This window comes from Mobula hypostoma, chromosome 9 (genome assembly GCF_963921235.1).
Source record: "Mobula hypostoma chromosome 9, sMobHyp1.1, whole genome shotgun sequence".
Taxonomy (NCBI): Eukaryota; Metazoa; Chordata; class Chondrichthyes; order Myliobatiformes; family Myliobatidae; genus Mobula; species Mobula hypostoma.
This window is the reverse complement of record NC_086105.1, coordinates 94,046,432-94,073,908: the sequence shown is the minus strand read 5'-3', so window position 1 is coordinate 94,073,908 and position 27,477 is coordinate 94,046,432. Positions and strand designations below refer to the sequence as shown.

General features: G+C 39.9%; 1 protein-coding gene across 2 annotated transcripts in view; it reads left to right on the top strand.

Annotated features, from left to right (window-relative positions):
• The window catches only part of lmf1 (lipase maturation factor 1), a 784,937-nt gene that overhangs the window by 662,557 nt on the left and 94,903 nt on the right, over positions 1-27,477 (top strand). For both annotated transcript variants that reach the window (XM_063057364.1, XM_063057365.1), the window contains one exon: positions 25,076-25,259. In XM_063057364.1, coding sequence (XP_062913434.1) covers positions 25,076-25,259 — 184 coding nt within the window. The remainder of the gene's footprint in view (positions 1-25,075; positions 25,260-27,477) is intronic.

The following is a 27,477-nucleotide window of genomic DNA, read 5'->3' as shown; positions in this document are numbered from 1 at the left end:
ATACAATGGAGAGTATATATACTGGTTACATCAGAGTCTGGTATGGAAACATCAATGAACTTGAGCAAAAAAGCTTACATAAATAGTGGATACAATCCAGTCCATCATGGGTAGAGCCCTCCCATCAATGAGCACATCTACATGGAGTTCTGTCACAAAACAGCAGCACCCATCATCAAGCACCCCCACCATCCAGGTCATGCTCTCTTCTCACTGCTGCCAACAGGAAAAATGTACGGGAGCCTCAGAACCAGCACCACCTGATTCAGAAACAGTTATTACCCCTCAACTATTGGGCTCTTGAACCAGAGGGATAAATTCAGTCAGATCAACACAGAACCAAATACAACCTAAGGACTCATTTTAAGGACTCTTCATCTGATGTTCTCAATATTTATTACTTATTTATGTATTATTATCAATTTGTTTTTTGTTTCTTTTTGTATTTGCACAGTTTGTTGTCTTTTGCACATTGGTTGCTTGCCCATCTTGTTTTGTGCGGTCTTTGACTCTATTGTGTTTATTTGTATTTACTGTGAATGCCTGCAAGAAGGTGAATCTCAATGTTGTATATGGTTTCATAATAAATTTACTTTGAACTTTGATAAGATTTTCTTTCTGAAGGTATGTGCTGGTGAGTGTGCTTTTAAACTTATTGTGTAAAGAGTTCCGACCCTTTGGCACACAATGATGAAAGAACAGTAACATAGTCAGAATATTTTGCGACTTGGGATTAGGATGGATGGAGAAATTTGAGCTGGGAGGTTGGGGCAGGGCAAGAGTGGATTACCAGCAGGATTCTGTGCACCTACTCCTCTGATTTATTCAGGTGGTAGCAATAGTGAGTATGAGATATGCTTTTGAAGAATCCTCATTGAACTGTTGCAGTGCACCTTGCAGATGGCATTCCTGTAGCTACTGTGGGATGCAAATAGAGTCAGTGGATTTTTTACAAGTGGAAACATTACTGGAGATGTACCCATCCATGCAAGTGGAGAGTATTCTAACACAGTTGTAATTTTGACCTTGTAGATGATTTTGGCCTGTGACTAGGTGAGTCACCCATCATAGACCTGCTTTTGTAACCACAATATTTATGTAGCTATTCCAGTGATATCTCTGGCCAAGTGTTAGAGAACGAACACATGAAAAGCAGTTGATTCAAATTACACATGCCATGATGAAGATATCCTTCATATTGATCTTTATGATTGTATGTGTAAAAATGAGAATGTTTTTAATTTGTAGGAAACTTGGTTATTATTTGAAAGAAATACAAATATTCAAATGAATTAGATTGCATCTTCCTCAGGATCAATTTCCTCTGTTCTGCTTCACTGAGTGTGGTTGGTGTCTGTCAGCTGAGTTCCTTGGCATTAATAAAGCCAAGTATTCACTAATCTTGGCAGCTGTCTGAATATTTATTTTGTCATGGTTTTCATTCTTAATTCTTCTCGGTAAAATCCAGCTGCAATCTTATTGCAATCTAGGAGAACTAATTAGAGCAGTTCCTAATTAAAACAAATGGCAAATTTGCAGACATTTAAAGATAGTTTTATGGCCCTGTGTATTTGTTAAAAGACACCCAGTGGCTGTATATTCAAACAAATCATCTGGGAGCAGTAACAGGTAATAAATCTAACCACCCATTTCCTTCAACACTGATACAGCTGATTTCCTGGTTGAACTAAAGAGGTCACAGTCTGCAAACCCTAAATCTGCTCCAGCAGCGGCAATGTGGGTTGGAGGTGTAGACTCCACTCCTGGTTGCTGTTTCAATTATTGGACAAGGTTCTGACATTTATTTTAACTCAGGGACTACAGAATAAATATGACTTTTGTATTTTCAGGAGTTTGGAATGATAAAATCCTGCAGTGCTGAACACAATTCAGTTTGGCCCTACATGTATTCTTGAAGTGATATTAGTTACCATTGATCCAGCCTCTCGGATTTTCAACAGTGATTTTTGATGCCATGTTCATTAGTTAGTAAGAAACACAGGCTGATGTGGAAATCATATTAAAACAGACATGTAGGAGTTATGTACTGTATCTATTTTCTGTCTGTATTGTATTTTGTATTGCACGTTTATTGAAGCAAATGAGTATAGTCATGTACATGCTTTGTCCAAGTTAGTTAGTTAGTTAGTTAGTTAGCCTAGCTTAGTTGAGAGGGAGTGAGCCGGAGTTGCTACTTTTTAGTTGAACTCTTAATTACTCTTATTCCGCTTATCTTGTTATTTCGCTAATGTTGGTTATGCTAATTTCTAATATTGCTCTCAGATCATTTATCTTTGCTGGTGTCATAATAAAAGATTGAATGTACTTTTTTGACTTGAAACTCAGTTATTTGAAAGCACGTCATACAGCGCCGAGTCCCTTGCTCAGTCTGTCAGTGGTTTTAGTTTGTTTTCAAGTAACTGCTACATTTTTGTCAATATAAAAATACTATACCAATTGAATATCATTCTACGGCAAAGGTTTGTCTTGGCCCTGTTGGCGAAACTGGAGCAGATTGCAGTAGGATTATCTGCGACCTTTTGTTGATTCATGCTGTGTATTTGTAGTCTAACCACAATTCTGAACGGTCACCTCTGCCTGTCCTTTGCTCGATGGCATGGTGTTTGCCTGAGGGTTAGTCTCCTTGTCTTATTGAAGGGTTGAAATATTGTTCCAGTTGCCAATATTTGAATAGGACACTGTTTTATTGGTCTGGTTTAGGAACTGTGGACAGTTTGTTGCCTACGTTCGCTGAATGGAATATCGCTGGTACATTTTGCAAATCTGCTGTGGGCGAACAAAAAGTTAATTTCAAGTTGTGCAATAAGACGAAAGTGACATGAGTGAATCAAAGCATGGAAGTCAGGGCTGACAAAAAAGGAAATATGCTTCCATCAAAATCTAAGGCCTATCAAATTGAAAGTCTTTGAAAGAAGTATGAAACAAATGTTAACAAAATTATAGTTTAATACCATCAAATAAGGATCTTATGAAAAATAAAGAAGCTTCTAACCAACGTCAAACGCTCATGCCATTACTTTCCGAGGATGAACAAGAAAAACAGAATGAATGTTTTCCAAGCATTGATAGCTATAGCAGTGCATTTTTAGAGGATGTGAAACAATGGTTTTCTCAAACGTGTTACAGTGAAAGTCATATTGTTGCAATGAGTGAATATGTGTCTCACTTTCTGCCAGACAATGTTTCTCAAATTCCAAGGCATGTTTTGACTATGCATATAGCAGATGACCCACAAGATGATGTGAAACTGAATGACTGTATGACAAGTATCAATGCTTGAAGCTCTATTGCAAGAAGAAAATCTCTGCACACATTAAAACAAAGGTTGATGTAGTTGCATTAATTGTATGACAACGATTATGGAAGGACAAACATGTGCTGGAAGAGTTTTGTGATCCTATGTTTACTACCTCAGGACCCTTCTTTGGAAACTACTTGAAAAACACAATCTTTGCAGACAATGCCTTTCTTTATCCCTAATCTGTTCAGTGACCCTAACTCCCAACGACTATTGCTAGTATTTTTCCATGATGTGCACATGCAGAGAAGCATGTGGAAATCCCCTATTTAACCCTATACTTTTACCCAATAACAATTGGATTAAAATGGACCTCCTGACTGTTCTAATACTAGTCCAATTAATGTATCCCAACATCATATTTAGTGGAGCACAGTTTCATTGCAGTTACTCAACTTCTTTCAAATCAACAAAACAGACTGCAAATTACTGACCGTGGGGACCTGAGACTCCTTCTGAGTGACGTTCAGGCTAATGTTGAGAACCTGATATCATTGTGCCAAGCCCATCCATCTCACTGAAAGGTGAAAAAGCAGTGAAGTAGTGAATAGTTGGATTATTAATGTACACTCTAAAATTGTTGATGAAAATTATTTTTAACTGTAATTAAATAAAGAAATAGTATCGTTTGTAGCTTTAAATAAATTTGAATATTTTTGCAATTATTTGTCACTACTTTAAATTTTCAGTTCTTATTTTCTTTCACTATGTGTCATAAGTCAAAATTCTTTACAATTTTTATGTAATGTCCAGAAAGGGAGAAGGGGATGCTGAAGATATGGTCTGGGAGCCAAGCGGGGTTAACGTAAAAAAGTTTGGGAACCACAGCATTAGAGTTTCCCCTCAGTGAAAGAGGGTAGTCTCAGCTAGGATTCTGAGTTCAGGTTTTAATCCCAGAACAATGAATGCTGAAAAGAGAAGTCGTTCTCTATATAGTCTCACCTGAGATGACTGGGAGCCGTTGGGAGTTTCTCAAGAACAAGTGTCCACAAGATGAACTACATATATAGCAACAATTTTTAGCCTTGTTGGTATTCTCAAAAACACAATCATCAGAAGTAGAAGCCTTATAGTGACATATTGGAGAGATGATCAGAGTTTGAGGAAAGGATTCACACTGGCAAAGAACAGCAAGGCTTTATATGCTGTTTCCTGGAAACAGTTCTGTCATGTTCCATATGTTGGTGCTGAATCTGCCCAGTTAGTATGTCAATATAGGTATGGTCATACGAAACAGAGTTCAAACTGAGAAAGGAATACCATACTGATTACTCAAATGATCTTGGTGACATCAGTGGAAATATCCACGCTGCAACTGGCTCTGAGGGCATATTGGTGCAAGGAAGATAATTTATTATTGGTAATTAAATGCAAGTACAATGAGAACTGTTCATATGATATCCAAAATCCACCAAAAACATTAAATGCCACTATCCTACAACTTGAACAAAACAAGTTGATTTTTAATAAAGTGATTTTGTGGTACATTATTGTCATTTATTTAAAAGGTGTGTCTACAGAATGGTTTCCTGAAATTTGGTCTGGTTAGTTTTATCAGATATGCACAAGACAAATCCTACTGTAAAAGAGATCATTTCCTTGCTGCAGGTCTGTAATTTATCTCGATTACCAAAAGGCTTGCTCCTTTACATTCTGATAGTATTTTACTGCTGTCAGTAATCTCACAACTTCTGTGCCATATTCATGCAAGAGAACTTTTCACTATCATCTAGTCAGAGGATATCTTTCTGGGGAGGAAGATCACTGGCCTCTTGTATTCTGATACTTTGTTTACAAATGTGTCATTGTTCTGTCTAATGATAGGGGCAAATATACAAATCAGCTGAATGTGTAGAAAAGTGTTGCGTTCATCTTAAATTGTCCAGCACAAAAGTAAGCTGTTCAGCCCATCATGCATGTTTCATCTCAGAACGATGATCAAGCAACCTAATTAATCTCAGTCACCTGCTCTTTCCTCCCTGCCTTGTCTTTGTCTGTTCATGTTTTTATCTCATTCCTTTTTTTTTGACATAAAACACTGCAGAGCTGGAATCTGGTACAATAACCAATGTGCTGGAGGACCTCAATAGGTTGAGTAGTATTTGTGTGAGGAAAGGAATTGGTAACATTTTGCATCAAAATCCTGCACCTGTCCTGATACAGAGTTTCAACCTGTAATTCAATGATTCCTTCCACAGATGCTGCTTGACCTACTGAGTTCTTTTGGGCAACACAGATTTTATTGTTGTGTTGCATATATTAAACAGAAAAAAATCTCCCCTTCGCATCTGATTAGTTCAGAATCAGAATCAGGTTTAATATCACTGGCATATATCGTGAGATTTGTTGTTTTGCAGCAGCTATACATTGCAAGACATTGTAATGAAAAAACCTTACAATAAGAAACAAAGAATAAATTACAATAAGAAATATATATTTAAAAATTAAATTACGTAAGTAGTACAAAAAGAGAACAAAAAATGTGAGGTAGTGTTCAAGGGTTCATTGTCCATTCAGAACTCTGAGGGCGGAGGAGAAAAAAACTATTGCGGAAATGTCAAGTTCATGTTTTCAGGTTCCTGCACCTCGTCTTAGATGGTAGCAATGGGAAGAGGGCATGTCCTGGGTGATGGGGGTCCTTAATGATGGATACTACCTTCTAGAGGTGTTGTCTTTCGAAGCTGTCCTCGACATTGGGGAGGCTAGCCCATGATGGAGTCGGCTGAGATTCCAACTTTCTGCAGCTTTTTTTTCCCCAATCCTGTCTTTATACCAGATGGTGATACAACTTCCTAAAATGTTCTCCACAGTACACCTGTAGAAATTTGCGTGATTCTTTGGAGACATACCAAGTATCCTCAGACTCTTAATGAAATATAGCCATTGGTGTGCCTTCTTTGTAATTGCATCAATATGTTGGACCCAGAGTAGATCTTCAGAAATGTTGACACCCAGGAACTTGAAACTGTTCATTCTTTCCACTGCTGGTGTCACATTGAGGACTGGTGTGTGTTCCCTCAGCTTCCCCTTCCTGTAGTCCACAATCAATTCCTTGGTCTTACTGACGTTGAGTGCAAGGTTGTTGTTGCGACACCACTCAACCAGTTAATATATCTCGTTCTTCTATGCCTCCTCGTCACTATTTGAAATTCTGCCAACAAAAGTTGTGTCATCAGTAAATTTATCGATGCAGTTTGAGTTGTGCCTAGCCACACAGTCATTGGTGCACAGAGAGTAGATCAGTAGGCTGAGCACGCATGCTTGACGTGCGTCAGTATCGATTGTCAGTGAGGAAATGTTATTTCCAATCCGCACTGACTGTGGTCTACTGGTGAGGAAGTCAAAGATCCAGTGGTAGAAGGAGGTACAGAGCCCCAGGTTTTGCAGTTTGTTGATTAGCACTGAGGGTTTGATTGTGTTAAATGCTCAGCTGTAATGAATAAACAGCAACCTGATGTAGTTATTGCTATTGACCAGGAGGTCCAAAAACAAGAGGAGAGAAACTGCTATAGTGGTGATTGGCAAATTGCAGTGGGTCCAGGTCCTTGCCGAGACAGGAGTTGATTCTGGCCATGACCAATTTCTCAAAGTACTTCATCACAGTAGATGTGAGTGCAACTGGGCGAGTGCACTCTGCTCCTCTTGGGCACTGGTATGATTGTCGCACTTTTGAAGCAGGTGGGAACTCCTGACTGCTGTAGTGAGAGATTGGAGATGTCCTTGAACACTCCTGCCATTTGGTTGGCACAGGCTTTCAATGCCCTGCCAGCTACACCATCAGGACCTGATGCCTTGTGAAGGTTCATCCTCTTGAAAGATTTTCTGACATCTGCCTCCAAGACAGAGAACACATGGTCACAAGATCTTGCAGGGATGTGCACAGGTGTAGTTTTATTCTCCTTTTCAAAGCATGCGTAAAAGTGTTGAGTTCATCTGGGAGTGAAACATCACAGCCATTCATGATGTTAGGTTTCGCCTTGTAGGAAGTAATGGCTTTGCAAACCCTGCCAGAGCTGACGTGCATCCAATTCCATCTCTTAACTTCAATCGGAATTGTTTTTCACCCTTAAAATAACCTTTAGTAGTCACTTCATGTATAATACTGCATCACGGTGTTCAATGCTTCTGTTTCTCATTTCAATTTTCCTGTTACTCATCAGTTGTCCATATTATAAATGGCTGTTAAAATTATTAGTTGAATCTGCTCCAAAACACTGAGTTCTGATCTTGACACCATTCTGACTTTTTCCTCTCTGTTCTGATACCTATCTGTTTGAGATGCTGCCTGGCCTGCTGTGTTCACCAGCAACTTTGATGTGTGTTGCTTCAGTAGGTACATGATGGCTTAAGCTTTGGACTGGACAATTATGATACCTTGGACAGTTATAAGAAATATCTTTGGATTTTATGACTTGCACAACAAAAACATATCAGTGGTTATTCCTCTGTGTTCTATAAATTTGTCATTTTGTTGTACACTTCATAAGGCATTAAAGACATAGGTTTTCATTTAATTGAACAAAGTCTCATTTCTGGGGGACAAAACTAATTACTTTTTACTTTCAGCTCCGCTGCACTTGAGGGAAGGATTTATAGAGAATCATAGTCCCTCTTCAGGGTTGTATGAGCAATTAATCCTAACAATTGAATGTTACCTAAGTATTTGACCAAATTTTTAACGAATGCCCTGATGTCTCCTTAAATGGATCATTGACATTAACTGGATACCGTCCACTGGAGTGTATGTGCTAGATTAATACTGGCAAGTTGTAACATAAATAGAGTGTGTCAAACAATAAACGCAAACAACAGGAATTCTGCAGATGCTGGAAATTCAAGCAACATACATCAAAGTTGCTGGTGAACGCAGCAGGCCAAGCAGCATCTATAGGAAGAGGCGCAGTCGACGCTTCAGGCCATCCTGACGAAGGGTCTCGGCCTGAAGCGTCGACTGCGCCTCTTCCTATAGATGCTGCTTGGCCTGCTGCGTTCACCAACAACTTTGATGTATGTTGTGTCAAACAATAGTCAGGTTATCTCAGGGCTATGGGCCGGGAAGTTGAAACGGCAGTGAGAGATTAGATTGAATATATTAAGTGGCACAAGAAGTGCAAATATATTCCCACTTTTTTCCAGTGGTTCTGCAAATCTCAGTCCTGATTGTAAGATGGGGAGAATTAACCATAGCATTTTTAAAACCACAACAAATGTGCACTGTAGTCTTAAAACAAACTGATGAAGTTTCCGCAACACACATCAAAGTTGCTGGTGAACGCAGCAGGCCAAGCAGCATCTGTAGGAAGAGGCACAGTCGACGTTCAGGCCGAGACCCTTTGTCAGGACTAACTGAAGGAACTGCTTCCTTCAGTTAGTCCTGACGAAGGGTCTCGGCCTGAAACGTCGACTGCACCTCTTCCTACAGATGCTGCTTGGCCTGCTGCGTTCACCAGCAACTTTGATGTGTGTTGCTTGAATTTTCAGCATCTGCAGAATTCCTGTTGTTTGTGATGAAGTTTCCACTATTTTAGAGAGATAAAGTTGCATGCCACAAGTGTGTGACTGCTGTTGACTTCAAGGCAGCATTTGACCAAGTATGGTATAAAGAACAAACTCACAATCTGCTGGAAGAACTCAATGAGTTTAGTAGCATCAGTAGGAGGAAAGACATAGTTGACATTTGGGGTCCACCAATGCTGCTCGACCTGCTGAGATCTTCCAGCAGATTATGTGTGGCTCCAGATTCCAGCATCTGCGGTGTCCTATTCCATTAAGGACTTCTGGTAAAACTGGTCAATGGGTATCAAAGGAAAAACACTCCACTCCACAAAGGCATTTGGTTGTGGAAGTGGGTGGTCAGTCATGCCAGCCTCAGAATATTCCTGTAGGAGTTCCTCAGGGCAGTGTCCTAGACCCAACCATCTTCATCTGCTTCATCATCGACCTTCTTCCTGTTATAGGGTCAGAAGTAGGTGGTTACTGATTATTTTAAAACATTCAGTTCCATTCACAAAATGAAGCGGTTCATTCTGGCATGCAGCAAAACCAGGACAACATTTAGGCATGGGCCGATATGTTGCAAGTAACATTTGTGCCACAGAAGTGTCAAGCAGAGACCTTCTCAAAACAGAGCGAGGTCTTTCTACCAGCCTTCTGCATTCAATGTTTGCCATCAACATCCTGGAATCACTCATTGACAGAAACTCAGCATGACTAGTTACGTATATTCTAGAGCTACAAGAACAAGCCAGTGGTTGGGTATCCAGCAGCAATTATCTCCTAACACCCAAGAGTTTCCACATTTAGAAGGAATCTTAGGAGTTTGATGGGACACACATTGCTTACTGTCGAGTGCAGTTCCATCAATACATGAAGCTCAGCTGCATCCAGGACAGTTCAGATGAAGGGTCTTGAAACATTCGCTGTTTATTTCCCTCCACAGATGCACTTTACTTGCTGAGATTTTCCAGCATCTTGTTTGTGGTTCCATTTCTTAAGCAAGTTCTCCTCAAATGTCATAAACTCAGTGAATTTGGAGTGGGTGACATATTTTTAGCCCTCATGAACTATTTATTGGATTTAAGAGCCCTTTTTGACATTCTCATTGATCCTGTTGGATTGGGCTGTAGAATTGTTGTTTTCCTTGTAGTTTAATTTTCTTATGCTTATTTGTATTTTTATATATTCACCTATATATATATAGGTGTATGGGGTGTCAGGGAGGGGTAGCACCTCTGGTGGCGGAACATGTCGCATCCTTCTCAGGACGGTTTGTCCACCTTTGGTCCCCACCTGGCACTCAGCTCTCACCTGTGGCTCCCCGTAGCTGTTTGCATGCGACAGCGGCCACACCCTGGGCAACGGCTTCGACAAGCCGGCTAAACCAGGTGAGGGTAGCCGACGGGTCTCAAACCCTTGGTGAGATAAAGAGATGTCTATCCCAGCATGTGAAGACAGACTCTGGCGGATTGAGCAGACGAGACCAATGGAAGGTCCAACGGTCAAGAAGGCGGTCTCTGCAAGTGTCGTGGAACGTGTAGAGCAGGACAAGACACAGAAGACGTCCTGGTCATCCACTGCGCCTAGTCCCATCTCCAGCCGTCTAGACTCTGTCTTGCCACTGGATCCAGATGGGAATTGGGAAGAGAGAGTGAGGCTGACGCTGCGCAACAATCCCTCACTTAAATCCAAATCACGCACTAGTCTCGACACCATCATAATGGTGTCGAGGTCCTCATTGACGTCAATGATGGACTAACCAACATATATGAGATTGTTCAGTGAGTTGTTTTGATGGTTACAGTTGTCTCTGCATTTTTCTGGAAACTTTTTGGTTTCGATGGCAAGTGTCACATTACTTGAATCAGGCTATTTAATTGGTAACTGTTACCTGTTGGAATTTCAGTGGAATCAGTGGTCTGATATAAAAAGACCAGACCACCTTTGCTTATTCTCTCCCTTTTTCCTTTTCCTTAGGCTCTCTTCCACTGACCTTCCACCCCCCCTTCATCTTTCATCATGCTTCTTTCCTCATTTCCTTTGTTCTTGTAACACTTAATAAAATGATTGTAAGCAATAAGTTTGATGCCTCATTTTTAACTTCCGAAGAACCTTTGTGTTGCAAAAGCATCAGGATCTAACACCCCTCAAGCTTGATCTGAGCAGAGCACAGCTAAATCAGCAAGTTTGATACTGCAGTGAGAGGTCCAATTAGCCAACAAGGCACCAAGGAAAACTTGATTAGTGCCCCTCCTACCACCAGAAATATTCATTCCCTCAGGGACCAGTGCACTGTGGCTGTGGTGTGTACCATCTACAAAAGGTAAATTCACCCAACCACTCTAAAAACATAATTCAAACTCATGACCTCTATTGCCAAGAAAGGTAATAGCAGCAAGTGCATAGAAACTTGCAAGTCCCCTGCAAGTCACATATCATTTTGTATTGCATCATTGCCACTGAAACTCCATCCTGAAACTTTCTATCCAATAACACTGTGGGAATACTGTACCTTCGTCAGAGTGGTTCAAGTGAGCAGCTCACCACCACATTATGAAGATCAATGTGGGATGGTCAATAAACTTTACCTTTGTCGAGATAGTGAAAATATTATTTATAAATAAAGATAATCATAAGGGAGAATCTTGGTATTGGTAGACCATGAAAAAAAATTAGGATTTTCCAAATCTGCTATCTAAGTACAGTATTTCTTCACTAACTGATTACAGCCAATATACCACTGCAGTAGATAGTTCTGTTCAGTGACGAGAATGATGTTATTCATTGTGATACAGTGAGTATAGCTGGCAGGTTACAGAGGAATGTTGCTTCTGAGGCATAGGATGTAATGGATGAGTAATGCGGAAATAATCAAATGAACATGTTTTAATTTCAGATTTCAGATTAAGTATAGAATGCTTGGGTAGCAATCTGAATATTTTAAGCAATTTTTGCTCAAATTTAAGAAGCGTAGCAAATTTGAAGTGACAGGCATATGTGTTGTATATTTTTGACCAGCTTTGATTACTCATTCTGTTTAGGAGCCTTTCTCACAGTAGAAGATTGAAACTAGTTTGGTACCATACTTGGAAGCCTATTTAACCAATGAGGCATATTGGAAGGTTAGGTCCAATAGATTTTGAAATAAAATTAAGTAATGGTAGTTGGTTTGGCAGCACAAAATTTACAGGTGGAGCAACTATTAAAGACTGTAGTTGGGGCAAAGGCAGGTAAATGGACTAATTAGCAGTGGTGATACAGAAACCTGTGGGCAGAATTACTCCCTATGATGGTGGCAGGTTTACTGTCAAAGTTGCACCCACTGTGGGAGTTTATTTCTTACAGTGAATGATCCCATGCATTTGAGACCTAGCTGCAGATTGACAAGACAAGTCACCATGCAGGTCAATTTAGGCACCATCTGCCTTTTAAGCCATTTGCAAACGACGGCAAAATATTCTGATAGACAGGGTCTAGATTAATCTTTGCAGATTTGAGTTAGCCTATTAGGAATATAACAGACCCTGTTGGGATGGATCTCATATTCCAGGAATGCCACGCTCACAAAATAAAAACCAAAATATAGAGACAGAACTTGGGGAAATGGCATAAAGGCTGAGACTGGGCGAATTTCTCAATGCAATCAGAAGCCACAGATATATGGAGTTCCATCCTGTGTTTCTTTTCCCTGAATTAGCCTGAGGGCCAAAGAATGCCACATAGTGATTCCTGGATAATTATCACTGGTGTGATGATGGAATTGAATGCAAGCCTCTCCTCAATACAAAGACAATGGAAATAATATGAAAAGATTCTTGCTTATCTGGGTGAAACATGTGACTTTTTGCATTCAAAGGAACTCTGTTGCTTATTGCAATCTGTGTGCAGGAAGTGTGGAGAAGATCACATTCCCTTTGAAAACACAGCTAGTCTTTTCTCTCTCTTACATGTGTATGCTGCAGACTGCCTGATGCAGCAGATGTCCCCTGCTGGGGTCGCTTGAAAGGATGTGGTTACATGAAAGCTTTGTTCTGTGGTAACCTTCACAACTATGCACAGACACTGTGAACCAAATGTTGTCTGAGGGTCAGTGAAGAGCAGATAGTGCAACTCTGGTGGCCTGCCTTTTGAAGCGCTGATTAGGCAGAAGTTCGGCAAAAGGATTTGATGTGGAGTTAAAACAGCTTAATTTATTGGCACGTATCTCTGTTTAATTTTGGATTATATTATACTTGTTATCCTAGATGGAGCAGCCATCCTTACTTTATTGTAGAATAAAAACACCAGAATAGAAAAATCCAAGCAATAAAGCTTCAAGTTTTTGGGTAATCTAGAATAAAATAACTTTGAATATTTTGAATAATAAAATGAATAATTTTGAATGAGAGGAGGGTAAATTTTCCATGGAATTCTGGCTGATATTCAGATTCAGATCGACTATCACATGTACATTGAAACATACAGTGAAATGCTTTGTTTTGTGTTAACAACCAACACAACCTAGGGACGTGCTGGGGGCAGCCACATATTCTGGCGCCAACCTAGCATGCCTACAGTGCTCAGCAGGATAACACAACACCACAAGCAACAAAACAAGCCCCTTTCCTCTTTACAACGCACCAAAGCACACACAGACACTCCTCCAACTCCAGGGCAGGCTTTTCTCTAGTCTCCAGTCTCCAGGTTTTGGCCATTAGACTTCAACTTCCGGACTTCTGATCGACCTTTGGTCTCCGAGCTTCAGCATTCCTTATTTGACAGTACAAATGTATTTTTTCATGTTTTCACGTGACATAGGCCATTCAGTCCACTGAGTCAATACTGGCTCTCAAAGTAATCCCATCAATATAATTGCCCCACCCATTTTCCTGTAACATGTTCTCTTTCACGTACCAATCAACATTACCCTGCTTCTACTACCATCTATCTACACAAAGGGTAATTTGCTGTAGCTAATTAACTTACCAACTGACATGATTTGGCATGTGGCAGGAAACTGGAGTACCTAGGGAAGAATGTGCAAACTTGACACACTGTACTGGAGCTGAGAATTGGATCCCTGGAACTGTGCAGCAACAGCACTTCCTGCTACACCACTGTGTCACTAGGCCAAATGATCTGGTTATTATTATACTTAATAAATTACAACTGGTTCTTGAGTTCAGAAATACTTAATTCCCTTGACCAAAAGTCATAACAGGCACAAAGCCAGTGCTGTTTATAAGGCTTGACAGCTCTACTCCATTTCAGATATAAATGATTGAACAATTTCTTTCTCAAAGAATGAGTCTGATGTAGTGAATTGGAGCTTCCAGCAAGAGTGGAGGTACAAACAAATGAAAGTCTCCAGACTGAAGTGGAAGCTGGGACTTCATGGATCTATCATAACCCATGAACAACAGCTTACTTTGATATAATGCTTTGAACAACAACAAACAATCCTAAAGTACTTTGCAAGAACCTTATCGATCTGAATTTGAACCTGAGCCACAAAGGAGGACAGAGACACCGAAGAATTTATTAAAAAATGAGGAGGGGAAACAGAAGTTTGGGGAGTGAAGTTCACTGCCTGATGCAGTAAGAGTAAGGCAGCCAATGATAGATTAGTGCGCAGAGGAAGGCTGCTTAGTACTCAGATATTTTATCAAATAATAGAGCATCAGTTTGAAGAGGGATACCTTTGCTGATGTTTGGACTTCCAGTTTTTTTGGTTGTTTAACCATGAAGTCAACCAGTTGAAGATTAATGAACATATTACGGCTAGTTGTATATTTATGTATTTTAATTGCAGTGACAGTATCTGATAAGAAATTTAGAAGAGTCTATTTCGATAGACTAAGATATCTTTGTTGGTATGGAAGTATTTACTTGGTCAATATTAGTGGTTATCTAGCAGATTTTAAGAGAATTTACAGTATTTGCATTAAAGCCATATGGTTTGAATTTCATTCCAGACTTTTGTCAAACTACTTAACGTGAACCCAAGGTTAGACCACAGGGACAACTACTTTTGGAGTAAATTGTTTGGCATTTGAGAGCTGAATTATCTAATGACTGAGGATTATGTCATCTGCAAACCACAATCTAAACAGCATGTTAGCTAATGCGATCTCCCAGATCAACCTGTTTTCTGCTTCACTCATCTATATATAATGCAGATATGCAGGAAACAGAGCTATGTTCTTTTCTTATGTTTTTTGTTGGTCTTTATATTTCCTTGACAAATGCAGTTCAATGCTTAATAAAGTTATTATTCCACCCTCCTATTTTCCATCAATGCAATATTTCCTTGCAAAGCAGAAAGCACATTGATATGTAGGCAACGTACCCTTGCAAAGCAGAAGCATAGTGATAGCTTCTATATGTTCTCTGATAACACAGCCACAACCCACAATTGCCTCTCTTGAACCCATCACTGTATCTATCTACATTAAAAGACAGATTTTTGACATGTGTTATTGGAGGAGGTGACATTTCCTATTAAATAATTGGAAAACTGAAAGCACTGGGGGAAAATTTATAATTAAGTGGAGTCATCTGTATTCTAGGCTTAATTTAGGTATGAAGGAAAAGCACCTGCTCATTGCTGTCTTCCAAACGAGGTATACTGGTCTGATCCAATCCTTCACAATGAGTCCTTGCACACATAGTTTTCATATGTGGTGTCCAAAGCCAGACCAATTCAAGCAAAAAAGATTGGTAGCTAGTTTAGTTAATCACACCACTTGTCCAAGCTGTCAAAAAGTGGACCTTTCAGTGACATTCAATAAAAATTGTTATATGCTAAAGTTAAAACATAATCCCTTGCAGCCGTCACTCACCAATGAATGGAAACTGCTCCTTGGACAGGCTGCAGATTTCTTCAGGGTTTCCAAGTAAACATAGAAACATAGAAAATAGGTGCAGGAGTAGGCCATTCGGCCCTTTGAGCCTGCACCGCCATTTATTATGATCATGGCTGATCATCCAACTCAGAACCCCGCCCCAGCCTTCCCTCCATACCCCCTGATCCCTGTAGCCACATGGGCCATATCTAACTCCCTCTTAAAGATAGCCAATGAACTGGCCTCAACTGTTTCCTCTGGCAGAGAATTCCACAGATTCACCACTCTTTGTGTGAAGAAGTCTTTCCTAATCTCGGTCCTAAAAAGCTTCCCCTTCATCCTCAAACTGTGACCCCTTGTTCTGGACTTCCCCAACATCGGGAACAATCTTCCTGCATCTAGCCTGTCCAATCCCTTTAGGATTTTATACGTTTCAATCAGATCCCCCCTCAATCTTCTAAATTCCAACGAGTACAAGCCCAGTTCATCCAGTCTTTCTTCATATGAAAGTCCTGCCATCCCAGGAATCAATCTGGTGAACCTTCTTTGTACTCCCTCTATGGCAAGGATGTCTTTCCTCAGATTAGGGGACCAAAACTGCACACAATACTCCAGGTGTGGTCTCACCAAGGCCTTGTACAACTGCAGCAGTACCTCCCTGCTCCTGTACTCGAATCCTCTCGCTATAATTGCCAGCATACCATTCGCCTTTTTCACCGCCTGCTGTACCTGCATGCCCGCTTTCAATGACTGGTGTATAATGACACCCAGGTCTCATTGCACCTCCCCTTTTCCTAATCGGCCACCATTCAGATAATAATTTGTTTTCCTATTTTTGCCACCAAAGTGGATAACTTCACATTTATCCACATTAAATTGCATCTGCCATGAATTTGCCCACTCACCCAACCTATCCAAGTCACTCTGCATCCTCTTAGCATCCTCCTTACAGCTAACACTGCCACCCAGCTTCGTGTCATCCGCTAACGTGGAGATGCTGCATTTAATTCCCTCATCCAAGTCATTAATATATATTGTAAACAACTGGGGTCCCAGCACTGAGCCTTGCGGTACCCCACTAGTCACCGCCTGCCATTCTGAAAAGGTCCCGTTTATTCCCACTCTTTGCTTCCTGTCTGCTAACCAATTTTCCATCCACATCAATACCTTACCCCCAATACCGTGTGCTTTAAGTTTGCACACTAATCTCCTGTGTGGGACCTTGTCAAAAGCCTTTTGAAAATCCAAATATACCACATCCACTGGTTCTACCCTATCCACTCTACTAGTTACATCCTCAAAAAATTCTATGAGATTCGTCAGACATGATTTTCCTTTCACAAATCCATGCTGACTTTGTCCGATGATTTCACCGCTTTCCAAATGTGCTGTTATCACATCTTTGATAACTGACTCCAGCAGTTTCCCCACCACCGACGTTAGGCTAACTGGTCTATAATTCCCCGGTTTCTCTCTCCCTCCTTTTTTAAAAAGTGGGGTTACATTAGCCACCCTCCAATCCTCAGGAACTAGTCCAGAATCTAACGAGTTTTGAAAAATTATCACTAATGCATCCACTATTTCTTGGGCTACTTCCTTAAGCACTCTAGGATGCAGACCATCTGGCCCTGGGGATTTATCTGCCTTCAATCCCTTCAATTTACCTAACACCACTTCCCTACTAACATGTATTTCGCTCAATTCCTCCATCTCACTGGACCCTCTGTCCCCTACTATTTCTGGAAGATTACTTATGTCCTCCTTAGTGAAGACAGAACCAAAGTAATTACTCAATTGGTCTGCCATGTCCTTGCTCCCCATAATCAATTCACCTGTTTCTGTCTGTAGGGGACCTACATTTGTCTTTACCAGTCTTTTCCTTTTTACATATCTATAAAAGCTTTTACAGTCCATTTTTATGTTCCCTGCCAGTTGTCTCTCATAGTCTTTTTTCCCCTTCCTAATTAAGCCCTTTGTCCTCCTCTGCTGAACTCTGAATTTCTCCCAGTCCTCAGGTGAGCCACTTTCTCTGGCTAATTTGTATGCTTCTTCTTTGGAATTGATACTATCCCTAATTTCTCTTGTCAGCCACGGGTGCACTACCTTCCTTGATTTATTCTTTTGCCAAACTGGGATGAACAATTGTTGTAGTTCATCCATGCAACCTTTAAATGCTTGCCATGGCATATCCACCGTCAATCCTTTAAGTGTCATTTGCCAGTCTATCTTAGCTAATTCACGTCTCATACCTTCAAAGTTACCCCTCTTTAAGTTCAAAACCTTTGTTTCTGAATTAACTATGTCACTCTCCATCTTAATGAAGAATTCCACCATATTATGGTCACTCTTACCCAAGGGGTCTCTCACGACAAGATTGCTAATTAACCCTTCCTCATTGCTCAAAACCCAGTCCAGAATAGCCTGCTCTCTAGTTGGTTCCTCGACATGTTGACTCAAAAAACCATCCCGCATACATTCCAAAAAATCCTCTTCCTCAGCACCCTTACCAATTTGGTTCACCCAATCTACATGTAGATTGAAGTCACCCATTATAACTGCTGTTCCTTTATTGCACACATTTCTAATTTCCTGTTTAATACCATCCCCAACCTTACTACTACTAGATGCACTATCAACAGTAGTTGAGAAATGGCTCAATTTCCCACTAAATTACTGAGTTCATCAATCGGACCATTTGAAATGCCCTTGAATAGAAAAGCCAAAACAAAAGTAGTGGATAAAGCCCTCTCTGCCACTGAACACATCTAAACGGAGTGCTGTCCCAGGAAAGCGGCATCCATCATCAAGGGCCCTCACCATCCAGGACATGCTCTCTTCTCACTGCCGCCATCAGGAAGAAGGTACAGAAGCCTCAGGACCCACACCACCAATTTTGGGAATAGTTATTACCCTAATCTATCAGGCTGTTGAACCAGTGGGGATAACTTCACTTGCCTCACCACTGAACTGTTCCCACAATGTATGGACTCGCTTTCAAGAACTCTTCATAAGACATAGGAGCAGAACTAGACCATTCAGCACATCAAGTCCTCTCTGCCACTCCACCCTGGCTGATCCCCAATCCCACTCAACCACATACACCTGCCTTCTTGTCATATCCTCTGATGCCTTGACCAATCAGGAAACGATCAACATCCACCTTAAATATACCCACAGACTTGGCCTCCACCGCAGTCTCTGGAAGAGTATTCCACAGATTTGCTACTCTGGCTAAAAAAGAAATCCTCCACCTCTGAAAGGTTGCTCCTCAACTTTACATAGAACATAGAACATAGAATAGTACAGCACATTACAGACCCTTCGGCCCACAATATTGTGCCGTCCCTCAAACCCTGCCTCCCATGTAACCCCCCACCTTAAATTCCTCTATATACCTGTCTAGTAGACTCTTAAACTTCACTAGTGTATCTGCCTCCACCACTGACTCAGGCAGTGCATTCCACGTACCAACCACTCTCTGAGTAAAAAACCTTCCTCTATTATCCCCCTTGAACTTCCCACCCCTTACCTTAAAGCCATGTCCTCTTGTATTGAGCAGTGGTGCCCTGGGGAAGAGGGGCTGGCTATCCACTCTATCTATTCCTCTTATTATCTTGTACACCTCTATCATATCTCCTCTCATCCTCCTTCTCTCCGAAGAGTAAAGCCCTAGCTCCCTTAATCTCTGATCATAATGCATACTCTCTAAACCAGGCAGCATTCTGTTAAATCTCCTCTGTGTACCCTTTCCAATGCTTCCACATCCTTCCTATAGTGAGATGACCAGAACTGGACACAGTACTCCAATTGTGGCCTAACCAGAGTTTTACAGAGCTGCATCATTACATTGCGACTCTTAAACTCTATCCCTCGACTTACGAAAGCCAACACCCCATAAGCTTTCTTAACTACCCTATCTACCTGTGAGGCAACTTTCAGGGACCTGTGGACATGTACCCCCAGATCCCTCTGCTCCTTGACACTACCATGTATCCGCCATTTACTTTGTACTCTGCCTTGGAGGTTGTGCCTCTAGTTCTGGGTATCATCTCATGTTCTTGATTTTTATTGCTTATTTATTATTATTATTTCTTATTTTTCTTTTGTATTTGCATAGTTTGTTGTCTTTTGCACATTGATTGTCTGTTCTATTGGGGCAGTCTTTCATTAATTCTATTGTGTTTCTTGTATTTACTGTGAATGCCCTCAAGAAAATGAATCTCAGGATTGCATATGGTGACATATGTAGTTTGATAATAAATTTACTTTGAACTTTCATTGATTTAGATACTGCAGAACAGCACAGCAGTTAGTGATGTTGCCTCACACTTCCAGGGATATTTATGTGATCTTAACTTCATGGAGATTGCATGTGACCTCATAGATTTCCATTGTACTCTGATTTATTTCCATAGCCCAGTGACATGCTGACAGGTTACTTGCCTGTTGCAATCGATCCCTGGTCTAGGTAAGTGGAAAAAATTAAAGGGAAAGATGATGATAACATGAGAGAGATAAAATAAATTGCAGGACTACAGGGGAAAAAAAGAAAAGAGGTTTGCTAACATGGACTCCGTGGGCCAAATGTGCTTAGTTTTCATCATGATAAGTTATTTCCACTTCCAATACTTTGTCCAACTCTACTGTTACTCACCTGCTACTTTATAATAGTGCTATAAAGGGCCTGAGGCATTTGCAGTGATAGAGCTGCTACATAAGTATATGTATATACAATGTTGAACCCTTATCCAAAATTGCAAAATCCAAAACCGTTTTGAATGTTGACATGACGTTACCAGTGGAAATTCCACAAGGCGTTGGAATAGTTTCCAAGCGATGAGCAGGTCTGTGCACCGCAGACGGTTCTGGGAACAGACTTCACATATGGAATGAACAGAAGTTAATGAGAAATAAAAAGCACTACATAAAGCAACAAATGAAGATCTCGATAATGTATTGAAAGAGTGGATTCATCAGTGTTGGAGTGAACGTATACTATACCTCTTAATAGTATGCTTATCATGAAACAAGGAAAGATCTGTCATGATGAACTGAAAATTGAAGCTAGTTGTGAATATTCATCAGGCTGGTTGCAGAAATTTAAGAAAAGGTACAGCATTAAATTCCAAACAAAAGAAAATCTGCAGATGCTGGAAATCCAAGCAACACACACAAAATGCTGGTGAAACTCAGGAGGCCAGGCAGCACCTATGAAAAAGAATAAACCATTGAGGTCTCGGCCTGAAATGTCAATGGTTGTGTTGCTTGCACTGCATTGAATTTTTAAAAATTTGTGATGATAAAAATGTCTACTGATTACAAAGCAGCAGGGAAATTCATTGAAGTTTTCTAAGATCATCGCTGTTGAAAATCTAACATGCTGAATGGCTGCATCAATACATATGTGTGATGCACAAGTGACAGAAATAACTCTGAAAATATGTAGCTCGGAAGGTTGCTGGTTGGGTTCAGTTGTTCTCTTATCTTGGCAATCCATTTGCAAATGTTTCGTCACCGTACAATAGATATCATCAGTGCGCTGTTCATTTGTGGTGTGTCCTCTGACTGCTCGGCCCCTACATGCCTATTAATGTTGTCACCATGGAAACTCAACAGTGATGCAGGGAGATGTTCCCATTATTGCATGGCAAACTCTGTGTGTTGCGGTCTGAAATTTTGCCCACAATGGCTTATCAATAGGATTAAAGTCTATGTCTGTTTATAGAATTGATTGTGGAATTCTGCATGCTGCGTGTTTGCTTGCGTCGTGACTTTGACTGATACCTAGTGGAATCTGTGTCCCTCTCGATCTTCGTAGGTGGAGAGTAGGGAGAGTTGGTCATGCCGCTTTACAGCCAATTGATGTTCTTGTGAATACAGTACTTGTGAATAGTTTCATCCCTTTTTGGCATGATCTTTAAGTTAGGTGGAAATAATTTCTGCATGAACCACAGATAGTATTGGTATGCATGTGTGATTTTATAAAAACATCATCATATGCATTTAATTTTGTGGGAGTTTATGCATGTTTTGTGCTTTATCATTGTATCAAGTGCATAGTGATTTGGAACTTGACTGATGTATCTTGCAACTAGTATGGTTCCTGATTTGCTGTGAAGGGTTTTTTTAATATCGTAATTGCATCACAAAAGCTTGTGACTATGCAATCCAATTTCCAGCAAGGATCTTTCTCTATCTCCTGCTCCAGGAGTTGAATGCATGCACAACATCCAAATACTTTCTGTTCCTGAGACATGAGCTATATCTAGCAGGAAAGCTAAATGTGTTATTTTATTCACAACATACCCTCAAACGCCTGACTTAAAATTGCCAGGCTTTTATTCCTCTGTAACAGATGATCTGGAAGTTAATATTTGGTGTATTCTTCTGAAAATTCTTTTTTTTTCTGCACTTTTCAGTGGCTATACCTTTAAAAATATGTAGCCAGAAAAAAGTCAGGATCATGCAGGTGCTTTATTCTATGATATTATATGCAATAATGTTAAAGCATACATCATAGGAAGTAAAATACTGGAGAAATTTGGAATGACGGAGTCTGGGAGAGAGCCCAAATCCAGTCCAATTAATTCACTACTCTGCCGCAAGCAAAGAGCCTCAGAGTAAAACACTTTGGAAATGAAATGTCAATTGTAATTGACTAAATTGCACATATAACCTCACTGCAATGGAAGAATTGGAGGCTGTGAGAATTGTTTTATAGCTCATTATGGACCTTTCCAAAACTTAGGCCACTAGTTATAATTAGGCTTTAAAAATTGGTTGGCATAACATTGCCAATGTATGCAATTCATTGTTTATGAGGCTATTTTATAACAAAAATGCCACATCTCTCTCTTGAGTACAAATCATATGACTCTAATATATCATTTTATATGAAGTTGTCTGCATTGTTTCATTATGAAGTAGTAAAGTCACAGCCCACCCCTAATGCATTACCCCCAAAGACTTTAGTATACTATTCATTTAGAATCAACAAGTGTCATTATGTTCTGTTTGGCACAGAGGGCAGCTGACATAATTCTAGAAACGTTTGAATGAGCATTTGCCATAGAAATTAACGCACTCAAAGATCTTCATCTAATACTTTTCGACAAAGCAAAATTTATCACTGTACTCTGTTTATATGACAATAGTAAACAGATTTTCCAGTTTAGTCATGAAATGCTAGATCATTGATATTATTACTGTCAGTAACACAACTGGCTTATAAGCAGTGAATTTCCCTCCTCAGTTTTGATGTTTGTTAAATAAAAGGGCCCTGTATGATGTGCAGAGCCACGTGCCAAGCATCAAAGGAAAGAAATGTAAAATGAAGGCCACTCCAGCATTGTAACTGCAACAGCACGTCAAAAGAAGCCTAAAAATATCTGTTAACTAATTCTGCTAGTGTGCAGCTTTCTATAACTCCCACTGACAACTGTAAATTGTTGTTATCTTCACAAGCCTTTGCACTGCCCTCCACAATCTTAGTGCTGTCTTCTACTAACCTTCCTACGCAAATATAGGCAATATCAAGTCTACAGGGAGACTGACTTATTTTGAGAATGACACAATCTTCTGCATTGATTTATCGCTTTTTTTTTGTATTCCTGTACAACTGTTTTTCTTAACTGACAATATTTGGAAAAGCGTCCCATCCTTTCTAATCTGTGTATTTGTCCACATTCCAGACAGCATTGCACTGTTCATCGGCCTAAAATAGAAAATCAACTTTTCATTCATTTGGGATGCTCTTGTTAAAATCTTCATACTTTTCCCTTAGAAATGGAATCACATAGAAAAATTCTCAAGTAGAAATGAGTCTGTCTCACTTGATTTTAAATGAGTTAAATATAGCATACAGGATTGGAATACAAGAGATTAAGACAAGAAAAACCTTATGCCTCCTTTTCAGCAGAAATCTTTGGTAGCTTAACTCTCTTAGTGTTCTTCTGCAGAGCATTTGTCTTTGCTGCTAAGCCTAGCACATTTCAATAAACTATATAGCTCATCCAAAGCTTTTCTCTAAATTTACTTCACAAACTTCCATTTCTCTACTAGGATCCAACATTTCTGCTTTCGACTAATATTAATTAGACTTGAATGTCCTGATGCATAAATTGGACTATCCTGTATATTTTAGTGCTTTTGTTTTTTTTCTTTTTAAATCTTTTTATTGAATAAGTATACCAAAAGGTAAGCCATATAAACATTAATACAATGTTAAAATATAATAAAATTACAGAAGGTATCAATACCAAAAAAATACTACAAACAATGTAATTTAAACATAAGAAACCAAGATAACATAATAGTATACTAAATTTTATATATATATCAATAGAAAAAAAGAAAAAAAAAAACCCCAAAAAAACCCACCGTGCAACTAACTAAAAGCAAAGCAAAGCAATGGGCTAACTTGAAACCAAACAGAGTTAAACTTAAAATCACGTCCTCAATCCCGACCTCCATTAAAAACAGTGAATATTTTAGTGCTGTAATGTAGACACAGAGTACACATTTGGCACCAAACATATTGCACACAAAAGTCATCTCAGTTATTGCAATAAATAATGAAATTATTGAACATCAAAATAGGAATGTAGTATGTGAATCAGAGTATTGTAACAAGGATCAGTTGACAAACTAGAGTTATACAGCACAGAAACAGATTCTTCAGCCCATCTCACCCACGCTGAGTATGATGTCTCTCTGAGTTAGTTCTGTTTGCCTACAATTGGTCCATATTCCTGTAGGCTTTTTCTATCCATGCACTTGTCCAAACATTGTCGTTGTTCTTGCTTGTACAGCTTCCTCTGGCAACTTGTTCCTTATACATGTCCATGTGAAAAATTTGCCTCTCAGGTTGCTTTCCCCTTTCCCCTTAAATCTATGCCCTCTGGTTTGGATTCCCCTACCCTGGGGAAAAAAGACTGTGACCATTCACCTTACCTGTATCCCTCACCTTAAATATCTGTAAGGTCACTTCTTCACCTCTTCAGCTCTAAGAAAAGAAATCACAACCCGTCTGGCCTCTCCATAACAGAAAAAAAGTAAATAAAGAAAATAAATTCAGATAGTTTGTATGTGTTTATGCATGGGTGAGAAGAAATTTAGATCATATTTTAGTTAGATACCTTCTACAAAGCTAAGCCAAGAAAATTATTCAATTAAAGTTGGATTTGTTGAACCCAAAAAAAATTGAAAAAAAAATGACAATTAAATTGTGTTCCTTTATCTTATGAAACAGAATAACATATATAAAAAGGAAGAGAAAATGGTTTGGTATTTTGGTGTACTGTAATAACATGATTCTGAATGTAAAATTATTTGATAGTAATTCATTTCTACTATATAAATTTTGTACCAATATTTTACAATACAATTTTGGTCTTATGCTTCAGCTGTTAATTTGATTTTTATTCCTTCTCTTTAGGTCTTACTCATCATCAGTGGGAATCTCAGTTTCTTAAACTGGTTGACTATTGTTCCCAGTATTGCTTGTTTTGATGACTCCAGTCTGGCCTTCCTCTTCAGCTCACGAAAAGGCAAAGCCAAAGATCAAGTATCCATGATTCAGGATAGAGAGGCAGTAGGTCAGAAACCACCTACTCATTATGGTATGTAATATGATTAATGATCTGCTCAGTGTTTCAGACTCAGGCCTTTTCAACCAACTCTACATCAGTTCCTTACCTCATTCACAATGAAGCACAGCAATTTTTCATTGTTAATAAAATGAGGCTTGATTCAAAATATCAGCTAATGCTAATATTACTATCACTGGGGTAGAATGTGATTGCTCTTTTGGTAGCAGATAAATTAAAGAAGAATTTAAAGTTAAGTGGGATTCAGAATTTCAAGTCAGAAGTGTATTAATCAGTTAGTTTGGCATTATAGGTTATTGTGTATTTGCCAACTTACAGACAAGATCAACTCACAGAAATGTGAAAAATGCATCCATATTGTTTCCCGTGAACAGCCAGCAATGGTAATTACAGTTCTTTCCAGTTTTCATTATCTGCTAGAAACTTGTAAGCTATTAACATATGAACCTGACAGCAATTTATCAGTGCTTCATAACTTTATCACATATTTTCAGCTTCCTCAGTCAGACCTGATGGTTTCCTACTAGAATTCTTGTCACTCGCATCCAGTTTTTCTGATTTCAACTCTTTGCAGCTCACTTGAAAAGTGCATTCATTGGATTCCACCATTTCAACTGAAGAGAAGTACAGACATACCCATGGTACAGTGGACGTTTCAGGCCGAAACCATTCGGCAGGACTAGAGAAAAGAAAATCTGAGGAGCAGATTTGAAAGGTGGGCAGGGTGGGGTTTGAAAGGGAGAGAGAAACACCAGGCAATAGGTGGAACCTTGTGGTATAAGCTGGCGGTGAAGACATGTTCCCGGAAAGCATTTCCAGCATCTGCAGATTTTCTATTGTTTGTGATTTGATTACTACTCTGCAAAGTCTCGTCCAAGATGCCTACCCTGAAGAAGTTTAAATCTTCCCTTTGAAAAGAGTTCAGTGAAACTCTCTCACTGCTCCCCTGCTATGATCCCTGCTGCTCTTCAACTCTTTGACCACGTGCTTACCCAGACCTACTACTACAGCCATGTATCGTTTCTGGGAACATGTCTTTGCCGCCAGCTTATACCACACAGTTTCACCTATCGCCTGGTGTTTCTGTTTACCTTCCCCCCCCCACCTTTCAGATCTGCTCCTCAGCTGTTTTTCTCCAGTCCTGCTAAATCATTTCAGCCTGAAACGTTGACTCTGCTGTTTTCCATAGCAGTCCTCCAGCATTTTGTGTGTGTTGCTCGGATTTCCAGCATCTGCAGATTTTCTCTTGTTTCCCATGGTACAATTTGCTTATTATTGTATAGAATTAGTGAACAAGGAATAGTTGAAAGACACCAGTTATGTATTGATTTCTCTTGGTTTTGGACAATTTATTAAACATTTTAAAAGTTTTTATACTGCCTCACCTATCTCACCTATGAGCTATCACCTGATAGGCTATAGTTCAGATGGTTATTCCTATTGTCAGAAAAAACATTGTAGATATTCCAACACATCAGCCTTTGCAACTACGGCCATTTCCAAAGGGATCCTGCCTTTATCCACCCCCCTCCACTTTCTGCAGGGATCACTCCCTCCATGATTCCCTTGTCCATTAATCTCCCTCCCGGCACTTATCCCTGCAAGTGGCCTAAGTGCTACACCTGCCCATTCATCTCCCCTTCACCTCCATTCAGGGCCCAAACTGTCCTTCCAGGTGAGGCACCACTTTACCTACATAACTGCTGGGTTCGTCTATTGTGTCTGGTGCTCCCTTGTCTCCTCTGTTCCCTATTCTGACCTTTTACCTCTTCTCACCTACCAATCACTTCCGAGGGTCCTCTCCTCCTCCCCTTCCTCCTATGGTCCACTCTCCTCTCCTACCAGATTCCTTCTTCTCCAGCCCTTGACCTTTCCCAGACACCTGGGTTTATTTATCACCTTCTAGCTAGCCTCTTTCCCCTTCTCCATCTTTTTATTCTGGCATCTTCCCCCTTCTTTCTCAGTCCTGGAGAAGGAGCTTGGCCCTGTTCATTCATTTCCATTTATGCTGCCTGACCTGAGTTCCTCCAGCATTGTGTGTGCGTTACTTGAATTTCCAGCATTTACAGATTGCTTGTGTTTATTGTAGATATTAGTTATGTCTGTTGCCTCCTCTTTAGACTTACCCTTGAGATTGAGGATGACATGTTACCTTTTGAGTTCTGTGTTTGCCTTTGTGGTGGATGAAGTCAAGTGAGATCTGCAAACTTTGCTGTAGTTGGAGTAGGAG